General features: G+C 32.8%; 2 protein-coding genes across 3 annotated transcripts in view; both read left to right on the top strand.

The window, feature by feature from the left end:
- The first annotated feature begins 176 nt into the window (after window positions 1–176).
- Window positions 177–10,579, top strand: LOC145325823 (soluble calcium-activated nucleotidase 1-like). 2 transcript variants are annotated; one of them, XR_013881603.1, is made up of 10 exons: window positions 177–335; window positions 821–972; window positions 1,288–1,444; window positions 1,762–1,845; window positions 2,437–2,641; window positions 2,980–3,061; window positions 3,274–3,418; window positions 4,511–4,585; window positions 4,938–5,077; window positions 8,789–10,579. XR_013881603.1 is itself a non-coding variant. In XM_080168784.1 (9 exons), exons 3-9 carry the CDS (start codon window positions 1,391–1,393, stop codon window positions 5,004–5,006), a joined length of 714 nt encoding a protein of 237 aa, XP_080024910.1. In that variant the 5' UTR covers window positions 177–335; window positions 821–972; window positions 1,288–1,390; the 3' UTR covers window positions 5,007–5,269. The 2 variants fall into 2 exon arrangements, 1 of the variants encoding a protein (XP_080024910.1); XM_080168784.1 differs by lacking the exon at window positions 8,789–10,579 and having other exon boundaries at window positions 4,938–5,269.
- A 49-nt stretch (window positions 10,580–10,628) lies between these two features.
- LOC145325822 (uncharacterized) overlaps window positions 10,629–19,190 on the top strand; it is a 37,995-nt gene continuing 29,433 nt past the window's right edge. The window contains exons 1-5 of the mRNA XM_080168782.1: window positions 10,629–11,028; window positions 11,365–11,563; window positions 17,146–17,329; window positions 17,765–17,888; window positions 18,335–18,443. Of these exons, the coding sequence (XP_080024908.1) occupies window positions 10,640–11,028; window positions 11,365–11,563; window positions 17,146–17,329; window positions 17,765–17,888; window positions 18,335–18,443 (1,005 nt within the window). The 5' untranslated portion in view covers window positions 10,629–10,639. The remainder of the gene's footprint in view (window positions 11,029–11,364; window positions 11,564–17,145; window positions 17,330–17,764; window positions 17,889–18,334; window positions 18,444–19,190) is intronic.

The raw sequence follows: 19,190 nt of genomic DNA on the forward strand, positions 1-19,190 counted from the left end.
TAAATATATTACATGATTATTTAAGAATAGACTTTAGTATCTTCTTGAGTGAAGCTTTTTAAAAAGAATAAAAATATTGATCTCCTAACAACATTTTTATAGAAATATATAATACCTACCCATTTTCCTTATACATTATTAATAGAAATAAAAAACTGACTGTTACACAATAAGATGCATATGAAGACACTGATTTAAAAGCTTCTTAAAATGAAAAATATGTTCATACCAAAAAAATTTCAGTTGTAAGCATAATTGTGATAGCCTTACTATTGTTATTTTATTCCTCGTTTGGCGGAAAGAAAAAATCCAAACACCTTCCATATGATAATTGGGTGAGTGATTTCTTTTTACATAATGGTTCGAATCTCGGCCCAAGCTGTGTCCTAAATAAAGCTATTGATATATCATGCTAACTACTGCTATGTTAAATATTTTGCTTAAAATGTAAAGTAGAATGCCTTGACTCTAGAATTGATGCTTTCTTTAGATTAAAACTATTGGTTGAAAAGTTTGGATACTGCTTGTTTGACCAATTAATCAAGATTTAGTAAAAGTACCCAAAGTTTGAAGCCAAATAGTGAGAGAACTTGTTTATTTAAAACTTTGAGTACCAGTGTAATTGTAGTTCAATGTCCCCTCCCTTCCTTGGTTGACAGCATTGACCTTATTGTCTTAGGGAAAGGATGTGGGAGTTAATATAAGTAAAATAACTTTTCTGATGAAGGGCTTATAACTCTAAATGTAACTGGTAAATAAAATACTTATTCTCAACCCCTCTATGCCCAAATAGGTCGAAAAAAATTGTAAAACTTTATAGGATCACGACCACATTCACACGGACGCGCGTGGTAAATATCCACTGAGTGACGTGCTCTACTCCGGGGACATCAAGATATTTAAGATAGCAATTATAGCAGACCCTGATCAAAGCTCAAAATCGGGGGATAACGAGTGGACTAGCTATTTAAGGTAGGCAAATTATCTATTTAGTATTTTTCTATGGATGTCTATTGTCTATGGATGTTAAGGGTCTGTAAATTGTTAAACATCTCTAATGTCAATAAACAAAATTACCTCTTTCTGAAGATTGAATTTACCTTGAAAAGTTTGCAACTAACCAATTAAGATTCTGTAAAAGTATCCAAAGTTTTTTAGTCAACAAATAAGATAACGTGGTTATATTTTATGGTTTCCAATATAATTTACAGTTCAATGTCGCCCCTCTTGATGAGTTCAGTACTTAAATACGATTTATAATTCCGCAACTGAAATTTCCCTGTTAAGATATGGAGAGCTGCGAATAACCTTCGACAACTCTAAAGTAGACATAAGTATACCTGAGAAAGCTGTGGAACTGAAGAGCTCCCTGGGGGCTGGGGGCAGAGGCATGGAGTTGTCAGAGCTCAGTGTTTACAATGGCAAACTATACACAGTCGATGATAGGAATGGATATTATTAGGCCGGATGGTGAAATTGAATGAGAATAGTAATTTATTGCATCGTATTATAGACAGCTTTCCGCAGATAAGATTATAACCAGTTTTGTTAGTTCCAACAGGTCGAAGGCCTGGGCCAACAAACTGGCAAATATTTATGATATCTATTTTAATATTTATATTTAACACATTGTTATACATGATTTTTCAGTATGGCTGAGAACTGGTTCTTATCCAGCGGATATTGATCTCTTTCGAAGCCATACTGGAATTGTTGTGATTAATTCTCGTCAATTTACCCATCACTAATATCCATACAAACAGGACTGGTGTTATTTACGAGATCATAGATGGTAAAGTTGTGCCCTGGGTTATTCTTTCCGATGGTCCAGGCAATCAAACCAAGGTAAAACATATTTTGAGTAGAATATAATGTTTGTTTTTACACGGTTGACTCATTGGGATATAAACACTATAAGTTAGATATGTGCAGGATTTTATTCGGGCATAAGCTTTCTAAGTCTTATTATCTAGGGGTGTCGTAAAGAGATAATGGACACGCTTTCTTATGGCAGTTGTCCTACTTTTTCATTATTAATGAAGTTCCTTAGATATTTACAGAACTTTTTGGACAATTTAACACTAATGAGGGAGTGTAAATTCCATCATGCCCCGTCTCCCCCCTCCAAATTATAAAACAATTTTGGGAAAGAAATGGAGGGAGGGGGAAAAGAAATTCAGGATTATGGAAAGAAAAGTAGCGGGTTTTGTCGTATTTTTACAGTAGTTTTTCTCCTATTTCCAGCGCTTGCGGGGAACCATGCGGAGCAATCATAAACATTTATCTAACCCAACCTAAAAGAACCTATTAAAAGCTACTGTGAAAATACGACGAAACTTCGTTTTCTTTCCTTGATCCAAAATTCAAATTGTTTGATCGGCAAATATAAATCCTTGCAATAATAGTATACAATAATACAAATTTTTATTTTTACAGGAATTTAAATCTGAATGGAGTACAGTGAAAGGAGACTACCTGTGGCTGGGAGGGCTGGGCAAGGAGTGGACAACTAGAGACGGAACCATACTTAACACACACCCCATGTTTGTCAAGAAGATAAACAAACGGGGAGAGGTGCAGCATATTGACTGGGAGTATCAGTACAAAGCTCTTAGGAAAGCTATTAATATCCATGATCCAGGTAATAAATAATGATACATCAGTAAGGTAATTTTTTAAACGATTGAAATAGACCACAAACATACTTTTATCCTTTTTGAATACTTTCTCGTCATTTGTATACCTACCCTTCTCCCCAACAGTTAGATGCTTAAGGGTTTGTATTCTATACACGAAAAGAACAGCTAATTTTTTTTCATTTTTACTTATCTTGTTTGAAATAACTTTGTTTCTATGCTCATTTTAGGTTAGGACAGGCTAGGTTATAAAGATTCATTCAGAGATAGGTTCTTTTATTGTATTTTTAAACATTACCCCCTGCAGGGCACTTCAGAAAACTAACCTAACCTTTTTTACTAGGATATGTGATACACGAGGCTGTAAATTGGAGTCCTGTCCATGAAAAATGGTTTTTCTTGCCAAGAAGGGTCAGCAGTGAAAGGTAACACTTTGAGTCATTTATGCTTGCTACCGCTGCTATGTCAGGCCTGTGATATTAATACTAGTGAAATTAGTTCTTTAACAGACATAGTTACCCAATAGAGAAGTTGATTGTCCTAAAAGGGAACTACTTGTGCCAGTAATACCATTTCAGCAAAAACTAAACATTGTTATTGGTGCGTTACTAGTGACAAATCATCCTTGTTATTCCAGGTATGATGACAACGAGGATGAGAAGCGTGGCAGCAACATTATGATCATAGCAGACGAATATTTTAAAAACATAGAATATAAAACAATTGGAGAGGTGGTGCCCACCCATGGGTTTAGCTCTTTCAAATTTGTTCCTGGATCCCAGGTGAGAATCAGGCTTTTTCAGGGATAAGACAATAGAATATAAATTGATGCTTGCCACCAATGTTGATAGCCATAATCAAAACATGTTTTAGAAAATTTTAAGCTAACGAGTTAGAGAATGATTGTTGTTCAAATAGATTACTTTTGCAGAGAGGGGGGGGGGGAAATAGACTAAATTAAAGTGGTAGGTACCCAAAGTTTAATACACACGTTCTCTTATTTGTTGGCTTTAAAACATTGGGGACAGTAATACAAATCTAGATAGGTTGGTTAATAACTGTATTAAGGGATAAGACTATGGAAAATAAATTTTTATACATCCCATTTCTCAATTACGGTAAACAAATTACCCCTTATGTACTATGTAGATTAAAAGGGGGGGGGGTAATGTAACCATCTCGTAATCAATGTATAATTGGCACTTAGAATTCGATTTTCGATCTGAAATTTTGCATGAGTAATCCGTGGTAGGTTCATTTTCCCCAAATCGAACAAAAAGTTGAAAAAGTAACGGCTAACGGCTCATCCGTTTTTTGCTATTTTTAGGAATGTATTTTTTCATAAATTACATAGGAATCAACATTTGTAACATATTTTTGCTTTAAATCATGTAAAATGATACAAAAAAAACATTTTTTGATTTCTAGTACCGGCTAGAACCGTTTGAAAACGTTTTAGAGCGGGAAAAAGTATTACGTGGAGATAAGTTTCGTGATGGATTTGCCTAAAAAATAGCCAAAAAATGGCTAAACGGCTGAGCTGCCAGCCGATAGCTGTTACTTTTCCAACTTTTTGTTCGATTTAGGGAAAAAAGACCGACCAAGGATTACTCATGCAAAAGTGCCATTTATACATTGATTACGAGATGGTTGCATTACCCCCCCCCCCTTATTGGATACTGCTTGTTTTTAACCAACTAATGAAAAAGTACCCAATGCTTTTTAGCTAACAAAGAAGTTAAAGCGGATATACAACTTTGGGTACTTGTTCAATACTGTCTCTCCTGGTTGAACTGCACTTTTTGTCCCCAATAAAGTTTGGAAACTATCAGACAATATCGTCCTTGTTTTTGCCAATAACCTTTTCTTTTTAGGATGAAGTAATAGTTGCTTTAAAATCAGAGGAATTCCAAGGAAATATTTCAACATACATCATGGCATTCAATATTCAGGAACTTATATCATAATTTTAGAAGTTATAGAAAGGTACCTAACCCAAACCGTGGCAAAAATGAAGACATTAGAAAGATTATCTCATGAAAAAAAGGGGAATGCTTTGACCCCAACTGATAAAACTTATCATCAAACTTGGGAATTTAAAAAGAACTTTCAGACAAAGTTCATGCCTTTTAAATTACGACCGTCTCTAAGAGTTTTCTATTTTAATTGGTGTGCTGTTTTTGATATTCATTAGGCTTCGATTTTAATCGATTTCGATTGAAGTTATAATGTAGGATTGATAAATAATTTTCTCGATTCAAACTTATCTTAACTAATAAAATTATGATTTGTATACTGTGCCAGGGTAAAATTCTGTTGCCAGAAGTCAAAATTGCTGACAAGAAATATGAGGGAATAGAATTTGTATAAAAGCAAACAAACTATTACAGACAATAATACATTTAGTCAATTAAAAACATGAAACAGTATGAAACTACCAGGTATTTTTATAACACAGGATATTGGATAAAAAAGGTAAGCTATTCACCAAAGCTAAAAAATGCCTTACCTATCTTTGCTCAAAAAGACATCAATCAACAATTTTAAAATTGGTTTTGTAAAAAAATTATTTGTTTTTATACAACAAGGGTGATTTCGCTCAATAGTAGCGAAGCTTTTTGAACAATTAAGTCAAAATCAAGTTAAATTGATGAGGGTTTTAAATGATTTGAAAAAAGGAGAAGGGAGGGGGTTAAGATTGTATTTACCTAAACATAATCTGCTTCGCTACATAAATAAGTTTTGATTGTATTGAAATCATATCTGAAATACCTCTATCGTATTCACTGTGGGCTACAATTGAATCAAGACAAAAGTAAGTGCCGAGCCCTGGAACCTATGTAGGGTGAAAATAGACATAAATCCTTGATGATTCCAGGTGGAGACAAAATATTTTAGCGGGGTCTTTTGGTTTTTTTTCAATTTAAAGTTCTGAAAAAAAATTGAAAAAAATATGAAAATCTTTAATAAAAAACAAACAAAAAATAATTTTCAATATTTTTTTTTACTAAAAGATACAAACAACTTATATAAATACTATAAGCTTTAAAAAAATCACAATTTTTAAATTTAGACTTTCAATATAAAGATTTGTAGAAAAAACCTAACAACAAATTCTAACATATTTCTGATCAACATAGCAATAAAACGTCTTTTGCAAAATCTTTATCATCAAAAATAAATAGCACTTACTAAAGACTTTTTTTCATTTCAACTTATACTTTTCACATTAATTAACTTTAAAGATTGATTTTTTCTAAAAGAAAGGTTGCGTGATTTTTTATTCATAATTAATTGCCTAATTTTGAGATTCAGATAAAAAACCTTACTGCTTTATATCATTGGATACTCTACTAGCAGCGGCTACGCCTCTAGAGGCATATAGGGACGCTTAGGTTGGGGGGGAAGACGAACCCCCCCTTACAATTACAGCTTTTTTTAATGAAAAAGTTAAAAACATTTATTTTGGAGAGTTAATTCTCTTGGGATAGTGATGGTACCCTTCCCCAAAATAGTTATAAACCTTACCAGGACATATAAGAAGCTACCATGTAAAGGAGAACCTTATTGGTTCAGTGGTTAGTGAGATCCCTTGGTGCACAAAGACTCACATAGAACGTGTTACTTTATTATAAAGATACATATATACACAGAAACTCTACAATCAGAGTATGTCTGTTTGTTCATCTGTCTGTATAAAAACATTACAGAATATATTTATTTGGTACTAGCGGCTACGTCCCTAGAGGCCTTTAGGGGCACTTGAGAGGGGAAGAAGTGGTTGAATTCTACAACTAGATTTTTATTTTAGACTTAAAAAGAAAAAGTTATTTTTTGTGTGTGAAATGGGGTCCTTTTTTAGGGGTTGATTTCTCCTAGGATGGTGGAGGTACCATCCCAAAATAAGTTATAAACCTTCCAAGAACCAATGAGAAGCTACATAGAAAAAAAAGAACCATTGATCATTTTTAATTACTATTCAGGGATCTAAAGGGATAAGACAATGATCGCTAAATTGATTTACATTCCCAAATATGTTACATGTATAACCCTTCCATCCGTATGTTTAAGTTAATGGTTGAAATGTTGGGCACTTAATTTAATAATCCAACCAAACAAAAATCGCAACAGGTCCCCTAAGTAGTTAAGCCAACGAATAACAAATTCCTATATTAAACTATGGGGACTAGTCTAATAAACAGACCATTGTCCCATCTCGCTCTGATTAATATATTTTTGTATCTGTATGTTACACTTACTATTTTCTTTATTTGTATTCTTTTAAACTTAAGAGCTTTACTAATTATGGATGTTGTCTTTTTCCCTTGTTAAATCCAATTACCTAATTCTGGATATTCTTTGAGGTTGATAATTACAATTATATTTTATTAAATGGAAAAAGAACAATTTAATTATAATTCAAGATAAAAATTATTTTATCACTAGCGGTTTTGCCCCTAGAGGCATCTAGGGGCCCTTGACAAGTGGGGGGAAGTTGACCCCTCCCCTACTTTCAGTTTTAGTATGTAAAAGAAAAAGTTTTTTTTAAATGTTGGGTAGGAACTAATTTTTTCTAAACTCAAAACTTCTCAGGACCATGAAAAACTTGAACCAAGAAGAACTATATCAGTTAAGCAGTTACAAAGAATCTTCGGTACCGACAGACACCCTCACACACACACACAAACAGACAGACACAGAAACTTTTACTTTTATATAAGGATTAATAGACACTAAACTACTCCTTAATATGTTGATCCTATTATCAGTCTAAAAGATAGGTCAATAAAGAAGAACCAAATTGGTCCAGCGGTTAGCAAGAACTTTAGGCACAGACAGAAAAAACACATGGACATCCTATCTTTTTTATACAGGGATATAACTTTTAAACGATAGGAAAATTTTTTTTTCCAGATGATATTTCTCTCCCTACTTTAAAGCACTATTTATGATACAAAATAGATTGATGTCTGTTTGTCCATCTTTCTGATGCTTACGAACTGATATGGTTCTTTTTTTACTTTACTATGTAGCTTCTCATTGGTCCTTGGAAGGTTTATAACTTCTTTTGAGAAAGAGAAGAGAAATCGCCCCTTAAAAAAGGACCACAACACACAAAAAAAACATTTTCTTTTTAAGTCTAAAATAAAAATCTAGTTGTTGAATTAAACCCCTTCTTCACCTCTTAAGTGCCCCTAAAGGCCTCTAGGGACGTAGCCGCTAGTACCAAATAAATATATTCTGTAATGTTTTTATACAGACAGATGAACAAACAGACATACTCTGATTGTAGAGTTTCTGTGTATATATGTATCTTTATAATAAAGTAACACGTTCTATGTGAGTCTTTGTGAACTATGGTTCTCCTTTACATGGTAGCTTTTCATATGTCCTGGTAAGGTTTATAACTATTTTGGGGAAGGGTACCATCACTATCCCAAGAGAATTAACTCTCCAAAATAAATGTTTTTAACTTTTTCATTTAAAAAAGCTGTAATTGTAAGGGGGGTTCGTCTTCCCCCCCAACCTAAGCGTCCCTATATGCCTCTAGAGGCGTAGCCGCTGCTAGTAGAGTATCCAATGATATAAAGCAGTAAGGTTTTTTATCTGAATCTCAAAATTAGGCAATTAATTATGAATAAAAAAATCACGCAACCTTTCTTTTAGAAAAAATCAATCTTTAAAGTTAATTAATGTGAAAAGTATAAGTTGAAATGAAAAAAAGTCCTTAGTAAGTGCTATTTATTTTTGATGATAAAGATTTTGCAAAAGATGTTTTATTGCTATGTTGATCAGAAATATGTTAGAATTTGTTGTTAGGTTTTTTCTACAAATCTTTATATTGAAAGTCTAAATTTGAAAATTGTGATTTTTTTAAAGCTTATAGTATTTATATAAGTTGTTTGTATCTTTTAGTAAAAAAAAATATTGAAAATTATTTTTTGTTTGTTTTTTATTAAAGATTTTCATATTTTTTTCAATTTTTTTTCAGAACTTTAAATTGAAAAAAAACCAAAAGACCCCGCTAAAATATTTTGTCTCCACCTGGAATCATCAAGGATTTATGTCTATTTTCACCCTACATAGGTCCCAGGGCTCGGCACTTACTTTTGTCTTGATTCAATTGTAGCCCACAGTGTATTAATTGAAAGTGCTATAAAAATGCTAAAAATTTACATAATTAGAAATTGTTAAAAATGATCGTGCAATTATTAATTTTTGTTTTCATTGTTATGTTTTTTTTATCATCATTTGAGCATAATAAATTTTCATAAAATCTCATTAATATTACATAAAATTAATTAAGAGTTTTAAATACCAAAGTATTTATTTAAATTACTATTTAATTACTTGTATTTGTTCTGTTGATATTCTACACCTGTCTTGATTTAATCAATTTTAATTTGTATTTTTAAGTTTTTAAGGAATAAAGGGATGATTAATAGAACAATTTATATCTTTATAAAATTATTCAAATTTAAAGTTATGTCACGTTAGGAATTCCCTTTATCTTTTAGATTACAGGTGCTTGAATAAATATTTTATTATACATATTTATGTTGAGGAAAAAAGTAAAAGTTTGTTATTAAAGATGATTTTTTCAAAGATTTTTGTTTTGAATTTGTATCTTATATAAAAGTAACAGGATGTCTCTGAGCCGATATGGTTCTCCTTTACAATTTAGCTTTTCATAGGTCCTGGGAAGGTTTATAACTATTTTTGGGGAGGGTATCACAACCTCTCAAAAGGACTCTCCCCCGAAAAAAAACGAAGGCCCTCAAAAAAATTTTCTATGAAATTTAATTTGGGGTGAGGGGTCGACTTTAGGGAAGTAGCCGCTAGTACCTTAATAAAATTTTTCAAAGATTTTATAAAAAAAAGTTTAGATTTTACACTAGGTATTTTGTAAATATTTTGAAAATTTCTAGTTGGCTTGATAGTAGGAGTCGTAATGGCTAACCTGAGAATAAGATGAAATTTCATTTAGGTGTTATTTTTTCATATTTTGTTTTTAAAAATCTACAAATTCTACAATCATCTAAAAGCAGATAGCTTTTTAAATTATTTATGCAATAAAATGTGATATTAAAAAGTAAATATATATGTATAGGTATATAGCTAGAAATGTAGAAAAATATTTTTTGTTGTTATCATAATATGTTTATTATATTACTTAGTTTGATTCATGTGTTAAATTTTAGTTACCATTGATATTAATTTTAGGAAAATAAGCTTTTTCAAAAACTTATTTTATTTTTAAAATCTACTTAACTTTGCCATTGTGGTCTGCCATAGTTGATAGAATCCTTTATCTTGCAAAGGGGAATAAGTTTAGGAGGGAGGGGATGTTTAATGTTTATTGGTGATACACTTGCAAGTTGCAAAAAAAGTTATTTTTCAGTATGGCTTCGAAACCGATTGATATCCGCTGGATTAGAACATGTACTCTGCCATACTGAAAAATCATGTATAGCATCGCATTACAGACAATTTTCTACGAATATTAAAATGAAAACTTATAGGAATAATACCAATAAGTTTTGTTAGCTAGGGTTAACAAAACTGGTTTAAATCTTTTAATTTTTCATTTTAATATCCGCGAAAAGCTCTCTATTAATCTTAGTTATATTGTTGTTTTTTATTTTATCAGTTTGTATTTAATACCTAGTTTATTTTTTGTTATGAATTTCTTTGAATGAGTTTTAGAAAAGAACATCCTTTCCAATCAAAAAACTTTAACTTTCTTTATATTAACATTACACATATGTACTTAATAAACCTTAAGATTTTCTAGATCTTTATTTAAAATCTTTGCTGTTCTATTCTAAAAATTATTTAAGAATTCTAATATCTGTCTTTGTTATATTATGAATGAATGAAAGGTTTAGGGAGTTTTAATTTGATTTAGTTTGCTTTGAAAAAAAAAATATTTTTGTTACAGATTATTAAAATCTCTGAGTAGATTGTGAAAAGTCGATAAAAAAAACCAGCAATCCCCAAAAATGGATATCCCCTTACCGGGGGAGCTCCCCCTCCCCGACATCCCTTTCCCCGACTCCATTCCCCTGCCACCCGCCTCCATCCCTCCCCCAGTGCCAGAGGAGGACGCTCCGCCATTACCACCGCCCCCATCCGCCGCATACAGCAGCGGCGGGGAAACCTACACCCCCCAACCACCGCCGCTGGCCCCCATGGACAATGTAAATACCGGTGGCATTTTTCCTCCGAAACAGCTGTCGCCCAGCATTAATAATGGCGGTGGTGGTTTTGGTAGCAGCCCCATAAAGGAATATCCGCCAGCTGCAAACAATGCTGCAGATTTTGCTGCTCCAGCAATGCAGCAGCCAGTTGTGGCTGGTATTGGCAAGGGAGGATTGCTCGGATCCGGCAAAGGAAATATATAAATTCATTTCAAATAACAAAACTGTATTTATTTTATGAATATAATTCTTATTTTAATACTCGTGGAAAATTGTCTATAATACGGTGCTATACGATAATTTTCAGTATTGCTGAAAACCGGTTCATATCCAGTGGATAATAATATCGAACGGTTTCGAAGACATACTGGAAAATATTTTCTATAAAACCTCTATGTCTGTCCATAAACACTACTCTACATGGACCTAATCAAAATGCTTACATAGCTTGTTAATTTTATTCTGGGATATGATAATCCTTGTTTTTAACTCTATTGCAAACGAAATGAATCATTTTATTCTGCAACAGGGCTGTTGGGACGTGCTCCACCCTCGCTGATGAGCCTAACTCCAAACCCCAGCAGGGGTCTGTTGCATGGTCCAGCCCCCTCTCCATTCGCTCCTGCATTTGCGCCGCCCATGGATGACGTGGATGTGTTGTTTCAGCCGCCTAAACCTAAGGCCAGCGAAGCGGCTGATGTTTACTCGCCGTTTTCACCTTCAAGGGTAAGATTTCAATTTATATAATACTGCAGGGGTTTATATTCTGCACAAGATTTATTTTTTTTCCCCGGCTACAAAATTTTTATTTCCCCCCCCCCCCCCCCCCCCCTAGTTTTTTCTCACCAAGTAGGGGGGAAAATGGAAAAATATTTAAAGAACTCTAAGTTTTATTTATTTTATCCCTCCTACCACACATTTTTTTTTAGTTTTTTCACCAAGGAGGGGGGAAATGGAAAAAATGTTCAGACTGGCCAGAGTGTACGTTTTGTACGTTTTGTACGTTACGCATCGAATCTGTGTACGTTCTGGACGTTATTTTGATATGTGTACGTAACGTATTTTGAAATTTGTATTTTTGTACGTTTTACGTTTTTTTTAAAAATAAATAGAATCAAATATTAGAAGAAAAGTAATTTGTATGTTTTGTACGAAAATTTTTGCAAAAACAATAGGTGTATTATTTAAATAAATTCAATAATATCTTCAATTTTCATAGAACAAAAATATGTATGTAAATTATGCATATATGTTATTAGAACTTACAGTTTAAATTTATGGATTTGAAATATATGTCCTATAGATATAGTTTAAACTATTGAACAGAAAGAGATATGCAGTTGACTAAATTCAAGTTTAAATGCATTTCATGCTACTAACCCTTTAATAGATTTTACGATAATTTTTTTCAAATTCTTTTTATACTTGGGTAAATTTTCCGAGATATCATATGGTGCACAGTGTAGGATTAAGAAGTCTTATTTTTTGGTATCTTCAGTTTTTAAAGAATAAGAATCAAATATAAGTATAAAAGTATTTGTATATTTATTTGTATTTGTACAAAAAGTATTACAAAAATAGTATATTATCTATAATGCAAAGTAGAATGATGTCTGTCCGTCTGCTTGTCCGTCTGTATAATATCTCAGTAACCAAAGAACCTATTGTGCTCTACTCTTCATGGAATATACCTAATAGTCCTGTGATGGTTTTTGCTATTTTCTTTGGGGGAGGGACACTTAAAGCTTTTTACTTTCTACTAGGATTAGAGGCTTCGTATCCCTCTTTTATAGAACCGTTTGTTGGAAATTTGTCAAAAAAAATATAAAAAAAGATTGTGATTATTTTTTTCATTTAGGCTTCGCCCCAGGGTGCGGTGGGGGTTCCCCCACCCCGCTGATTTGCATTAGTTTACAAAAATAAATTGAGGGGTGGTTGATTTTTTTTTTTGGGGGGGGGGTTTCCCACACTCTAAGAAATTAGCCTAAAACTACCACAGGACTAGTAGATATATTCCCTGAAGATTAGAACCCAATCTGTTCAGCGGTTACCAAGATCTTAAGCTTTAGACAGACAGGCATTGATTTACTTTGTATTAAAGACTAGTATTTTCTGAGATCTTTAGCAATAGACAAAATAACCCTATATCCTATTATTTGTTTATCCTATAAATCCTTTTTTTCTGTAACGAAGAATCTCGCTAACTGCTGAACCGACATGATCTTTGTGAGGTTGTAGGCTATTTTCTCTGTCCTTCCAAATCCCTTCAAGAACCTGTATTCAAAATGTTGGAAAAATAGCCTAAAACCATCTCGGTAACTGTGTGAAGTAGTTATGAAAATCTTAAGCATCAGACAAAAAACTTACTACTTTATTTAATAGAATATACTTAGTACGTAATAATAGGATGTATGTCTCTCTGTCAGTTTATTTGTACCGAAGGTTCTCGCTAACCGCTAAACCGATATGGTTCTCCTTTACAGGGTAGCTTCTCATAGGTCCTGGGAGAGGGTACAACCACCCTCCCAAGAGAAATTACTCTTAGAAAAAAATCACCACCCTTCCCCTATTTTTTCTTTCTTTTTAAAATTGAAATCCCTCACTAAAAAATTTATTAGCGAAGCTACTCTATAATCACTTTGTCAGTCCGTAATGCTATCAGAGAAACGTGATTTTCTCGGCTCCTATTTTTTGATTGAACAAGTTCACATTCTACATATTTTCATTGAGATTTGCCTTTTGGTTGGGGTGCTAGATCTATTCCTAGATTTTCTTTTTTTCATGGTTTTCTCGTCTTCTATTCAAGATAGACGGCTGAAATTTTCAGGGAATAAATAAATTCACATTCTACATATTTTCAAAAAGTTTCTTTAAGGTTTGTCTATTTGTTGCAGTGCTAGATCGATTCCTAGATGTATAGGTTTTTGTGATTTTCTCTACTCATATTCCTGATAGACGGTTGTAATTTTCAGGGATTGTATTAGTTTTCATTCTTAATACTTCCACTAAATTTCATTGAGATTTGCTTATTGGTTCGGGGGCTGAATTTATTCCTAGATTTTCACGTTATTATAAATTTTTAAAAGGTTTTGTGATTTATTTAAATAAGTTAAATGCTTATTTTTTACGACACTACTCTATAGTTTATATAGGTCCCAGATTTCCATCCATAACTTTTGAGCTTCGCTACTTAAGGATGTTGTCATCCTTGTTTTTTACTTTTTATTTTTAAATAAAAAAATGGGTTTTTGAATTCAACTCCTCCCCTCCGATCCCCTAATCAAGTTCCTCTAGAGGCTTCTAAGGGCGTAGTCGCTGGTCCTTATAATAGGATATACTTTGTACATAATAACAGGATGTCTGTTTGTTTGAACCAAAGGATCTCGCTAACCACGGAACCGATATGGTTCTCCTTAACAGGATAGCTTCTCATAGGTTTTTGGAAGTTTTATAACTATTTTGGGGAAGAGTATCACTATCCACCCTCCCAAGAGAAATTGACTTTAGAAAAAAACTACTTCCTCCCCCCAAAAATAAATTTTGATTGCTCACTGATTTTAAGTTAATTTTTTTCAGATGTCTATAAATAACTTTTAAGCTTCGCTACTTATGTATGTTGTCATCTATGTTTTTTATTGAATTCAACTCTCCCCTCCTCAAGTGCCCCTAGAGGCCTTTAGGAGCGTAGACGCTAGTTCTTTTAAATAGAGTAATAGGATATCTTGTGTCTGTCAGTTCGCTATGGTTCTACTTTACAGGTAGCTGCTAGTAGACTTGTAGTATGTATTGATAATAGGTAACTAGGAAATTATTTAATATATTTTTATTAGGAATGTACGTTTTTTTGTACGTTTTTTTACTTTTTTTATGTACGTAACGTATTTTTTTTGTGTACGTTATGTACGTTTTTTATTTTCAAAATTGGCTGGCCAGTCTGAATGTTTTCAGTTTTCTTAAATTTTACATTTTTTCCCCTCCAACCACCTATTTTTTATTCCAACCCCCACCCCCCTGAGCAGGGGATCCAATATAGAATATACACCTCAGTAATGGAGGCAAGATGTATCAATCTATTCAACACAAAAACAATTGGCCTCAATAATAGATAATAGAATTAGTAAATGATTAGCTAATTAATTTTTTACACTTTTTGTTTGTACAGCAACATTTTGTAAAAAACTTCTTTTAGTTTACATAATAAAACAATAAATGAAAATATGAACTAATTCATTTTTTTAAAAAGAAATTTTCCAACAATTTGCTCAATGTTTTTTGTCAATATAACGGATATAGTAAATAATAGCTAATGGCAAAATAAAATTATTTTTATTTTTCAAGACCTAAAAAATTTTACTTAAATTTTATTATCATATTTATGTATATACCTAGAGTTATATCTTTTTTTTAAAAAAATATTTTTGGAAATATAATAGATATAGTAAATGATAACTAACTCCAATATCAAAGAATCTTTTCCACAAAAACTTTTTAAAAATGTTTTTTTGATTATCAATAATAATATATAAACAGTTTAACTCTTAAATACAAATCTTTTGTCAATATAATGGATATAGTAAATGATAGCTAATAGCAATTAAAATTTTTTTTATTTTACAAGACCTAAACTTATAAGAAAAATTTTTATTATCATAATTATGTAGGTATAAACATTTACTTCTTTAAAAATCTTTGGAGTACTATAATAGATATAGTAAATGATAGCTTACTCCCATATATAAAATAGTTTTTTTCAAAATAACCTAAAATGTATAAAAGCTTGACTTTTAAATACTAATTTTATTCTACAGTATCTATGCAGCATAACCTAATTCTAAATACTTCATCTATAAAAGTAAGCTTTAATTTTGAATGATAATTTAATAAAAAAAGAAAATAGTTTTTTTCATATAAAAATGTTAAATATTAAAATTCATGTATATCAATGTATTTTAAACACCCCCCCCCCCTGCTGATATTGTCTCTTGCTAAAAAAATCCCTTCCAGTTTACTTTTAACATCCAACTAAACTCAAGGTTGATCATATTATTTTCTTCTTTTTTTAGCAACATTTTCTGCCTTTATAGATCTACAAATTTCTTTATTTTTACCTATCTTTTAATATGTAAATTAAATTAATATGATTTATGTCATTTAGACTGATGAGGGTGCAATGTCCACCGAAATATATTTCAATAAATAGCTAAGAAGTATCAAAGACTTTTTCACTTAGTGAATTTATCAGCTTGATGTTTGTCTGAAGCTTAAGTTATCGGTAACCTATGTGATTTTGCTTCTCAGTGAATATACTTACTGGTCCTGTGGTGGCTTTATGCTATTTTCAGGGGAGTGGGAAATCCCTATCCCAAAATGATTGCCCTGCCAACCCCCTAAAATTGATTAATTTTTTTGTTTAAACCCCTCCAACTGTTGATCGAAGATACTAGTTTAAAGATAAAGTAAGAGTATTCCTTAAAATATACATCCATAATATGCATTGCAGATTGAAGCTAATCCTATACCTAGTTTGGTTAAGCCCCCTATGTCCATTTCAAGTATTAGTGTTATATAATATGCTAGCGGCTTCGCCCTTAGCCTCTAGGGGCTTTGCCCCAAGAGGTAATTAAAAAAAAAATTGGAGCTGCCCCAGTATCAATTTCAAAATTTTCGGGGGAAAACAAAAATTAGAGCTGCCCCAAAAAATTGTACAAAATAGGTACACCTACGCACGCAAGAAAAAAAAATAATATTCGGGGGGGATTTTTTATTTTTTGGGGGGTTGGGGGTGTCTCACCCCCCAAGAAAATAGCCTAAAACCACCACAGGACCAGTAGGTATATATTCCCTGAAGAGTAGAATCCGATCGGTTCAGTGGTTACCAAGATCTTAAGGGACAGACGGACAGATAGACATTGTTCTACTTTGTATTATAGATGATCTGGTTGATTCACTTTTTTTTATATGTTAGAATATTTTCTTGGTTTAAAAGTCTTTAAATCATAATGGTCGTTAAGTTAATTAGCTTATCTTTGATTTCTTATTTTCTCTTAGGTCACTCACTTTCTACTAAAAACCAAAATCTTAATTTTTTTGGGGGGGTATTTTTCATTTTTTTTGTGGGGGTTGGGGGTGTCCACCCCACCAAGAAAATAGCTATAAACCTTCCCGGGACCTTTGAGAAGCTACACTGTTAAGGAGAGCCCGATCGGTTCAGCGGTTAGCGAGATCCTTTGGTACAAACACACAAAGAGACAGAAAGACATTCTGTTACTTTACTATAAGGATATATATATATATTTGTATATATTTAGCCAAGCCCAGAGAGAGAAGATTCGCCACCTCCATCAGTACTCCTCAAACGTTCCCGTGATGCGGACGGGGGCGTTGAAACCATCAAACCTGCCGCCTCCTGGTCGCTGAGCCGTAACAAATCGGCTGCCGGCGAACTGCCCGTCTTTGGGCCTTCACTGGCGCCGAACGCCACTGATATGGACGGTAATACATTGTTATGCCTCTTTTGAAAAGAAAATTTTATGGCTATTATCTGTATGTGTGTCTGTCCGTGTGTAACTCTTTTTTTTTCCTAGGCTAATTTTAGTTTTTAAAAATACCCAGGCTACCCTTTGTGTATAAATTTTTTAAGTTTGGCATTGTATATCTTTGCCAATTTTCATCGGATTTTTAATATTTTCCACTAAAAGTAATAGATAATAAGTTTTAGTTTTGCACACCAAAATGAATTTAATAGTGATTTATAGCATCGTACTATAAAACAGCTTTCCTCGGATATTAAAATGAAAAATTATCAGATTAAAATCCGTTTGTTAGACCTAAGGGGATAAAAATTGGTTCTAATTTCATGATTATTTTAATATATTAGGAAAATTGTCTGTTATAAATAACATTATTTTTACTAATGAAACTATTTAGGTAACCCGTTTATTGGGATGGGGGGAGGTGATGACATAGATGGAACCCCGCTGGAGCCTGCAGCTCCCGTTATTGCACAGTTCATACCTCCAGACCCGGAGGAAGATGTCACGGACAAGTCTGGGTAAGCTTATTACTAAAATCTTCAGGGGTGTATATTCAATTGTATAAGGGGGGGGGGGGTAAGTTCTGACACTTTTGCATAAACAGGGTGCATACTGCATAGGCTTTGTCTTAGGAGTGAGAGGACAGGTTATTTGGGGAAAAAGTTTACTTTTGGGATGTATTTTTCTTAGATAAAAAAAAATTTGGATTTGGCCTCCAGGTTCAGGTGCTCCCCCCACCTATTTTCTATTTTTTCCCCCTAGGGAGGGATAAATGGAGAAATTTTTTTCACTAGGTATGTAATCTTTATTTTTAAATTTTTGTTGGTCTTTTCACATATTTTTATTCACCCTTCTCCCCCTTAGCTGGGATTCAAATACAAAATACAATATACCCCTTCATAAAATTTAAACTTATCATCTATTGTCTTATCCCTAAATATCCCTGATTAAACCAATGTTTCAGGTTGGTAAAAGGTTTTGTGATGGGAGCAGATGAGGCTAAGCAGAGGCTGAAAGCCTATGCCGCATGGAAAACTGGTAACCACGCCTTGATGCTACCTAAAAAGACTAAGGTAAAACTTTAGAATTATTTTTTATTGCCTTTGTAAATGGATCTTGGACGTATTGCTTGACGACAAGGTTTGGGATTTTTGTGTTATATTTAGTTTTGGAGTGTCATGCGCGTCAACAATTACATCCTTGTTATTTTAAAACAAAACAAGAATGACAACATCCATAAGTGGCGAAGTACAAAAATCCTGGATAGTAATACAGACAAGAGGTGTTTTAAAGAGGAAATGGTTTACTTACGAATAATAATATTTAGGGGAAATCACGAAACCTTTCAAATTCTTTATATATTGCATAATATTTATATTTTGTAGCATTAAGGCACAAACCGACGGACCAAGAAAATTACATACTAGATGCTTTGGTATGGCAATTATCACAAAAAGAAATTCAGCCGTCTACCTTGAATAGCAGCCACCAAAACAATCACAATTCTCCATATCGTAACGGACTGCCCTACTGACGAACAGACAAAGATAATTATAGAGTAGCTTCGCTACTAAAAAATATATCTTTTTAAAGATGCAGAAAAAATGTCCATTTTAGTTTCTTTTGTTGTTGCTAAATTCGTGGACTTAAACTTGGCAGTTAATTAGTTTTATATTGAGTTCTTAAAGGAGGGAGGGGACATTCGTCTGTAAATTATGGTCAGTACCTCAACTCATTGGTTGGCTTAAACTTTGGGTACTTTTTAAAAACCTGATTGGTTGGTTTAAACTAGTAGTGTTCAAACTTTTCAACCAACAATA

The sequence above is a fragment of the Acartia tonsa genome, chromosome 8, assembly GCF_053477335.1.
Source record: "Acartia tonsa isolate MP-2025a chromosome 8, ASM5347733v1, whole genome shotgun sequence".
Taxonomy (NCBI): domain Eukaryota; kingdom Metazoa; phylum Arthropoda; class Copepoda; order Calanoida; family Acartiidae; genus Acartia; species Acartia tonsa.

Coding starts and splice junctions, on each gene's coding strand:
- LOC145325823 (XM_080168784.1), top strand. CDS start 1,391: ATGGAGTTGTCAGAGCTCAGTGTTTACAATGGCAAACTATACACAGTC. Junction 1,846..2,436: donor GTCCAGGCAATCAAACCAAG/GTAAAACATATT, acceptor TTATTTTTACAG/GAATTTAAATCTGAATGGAG. Junction 3,062..3,273: donor AGAAGGGTCAGCAGTGAAAG/GTAACACTTTGA, acceptor TTGTTATTCCAG/GTATGATGACAACGAGGATG.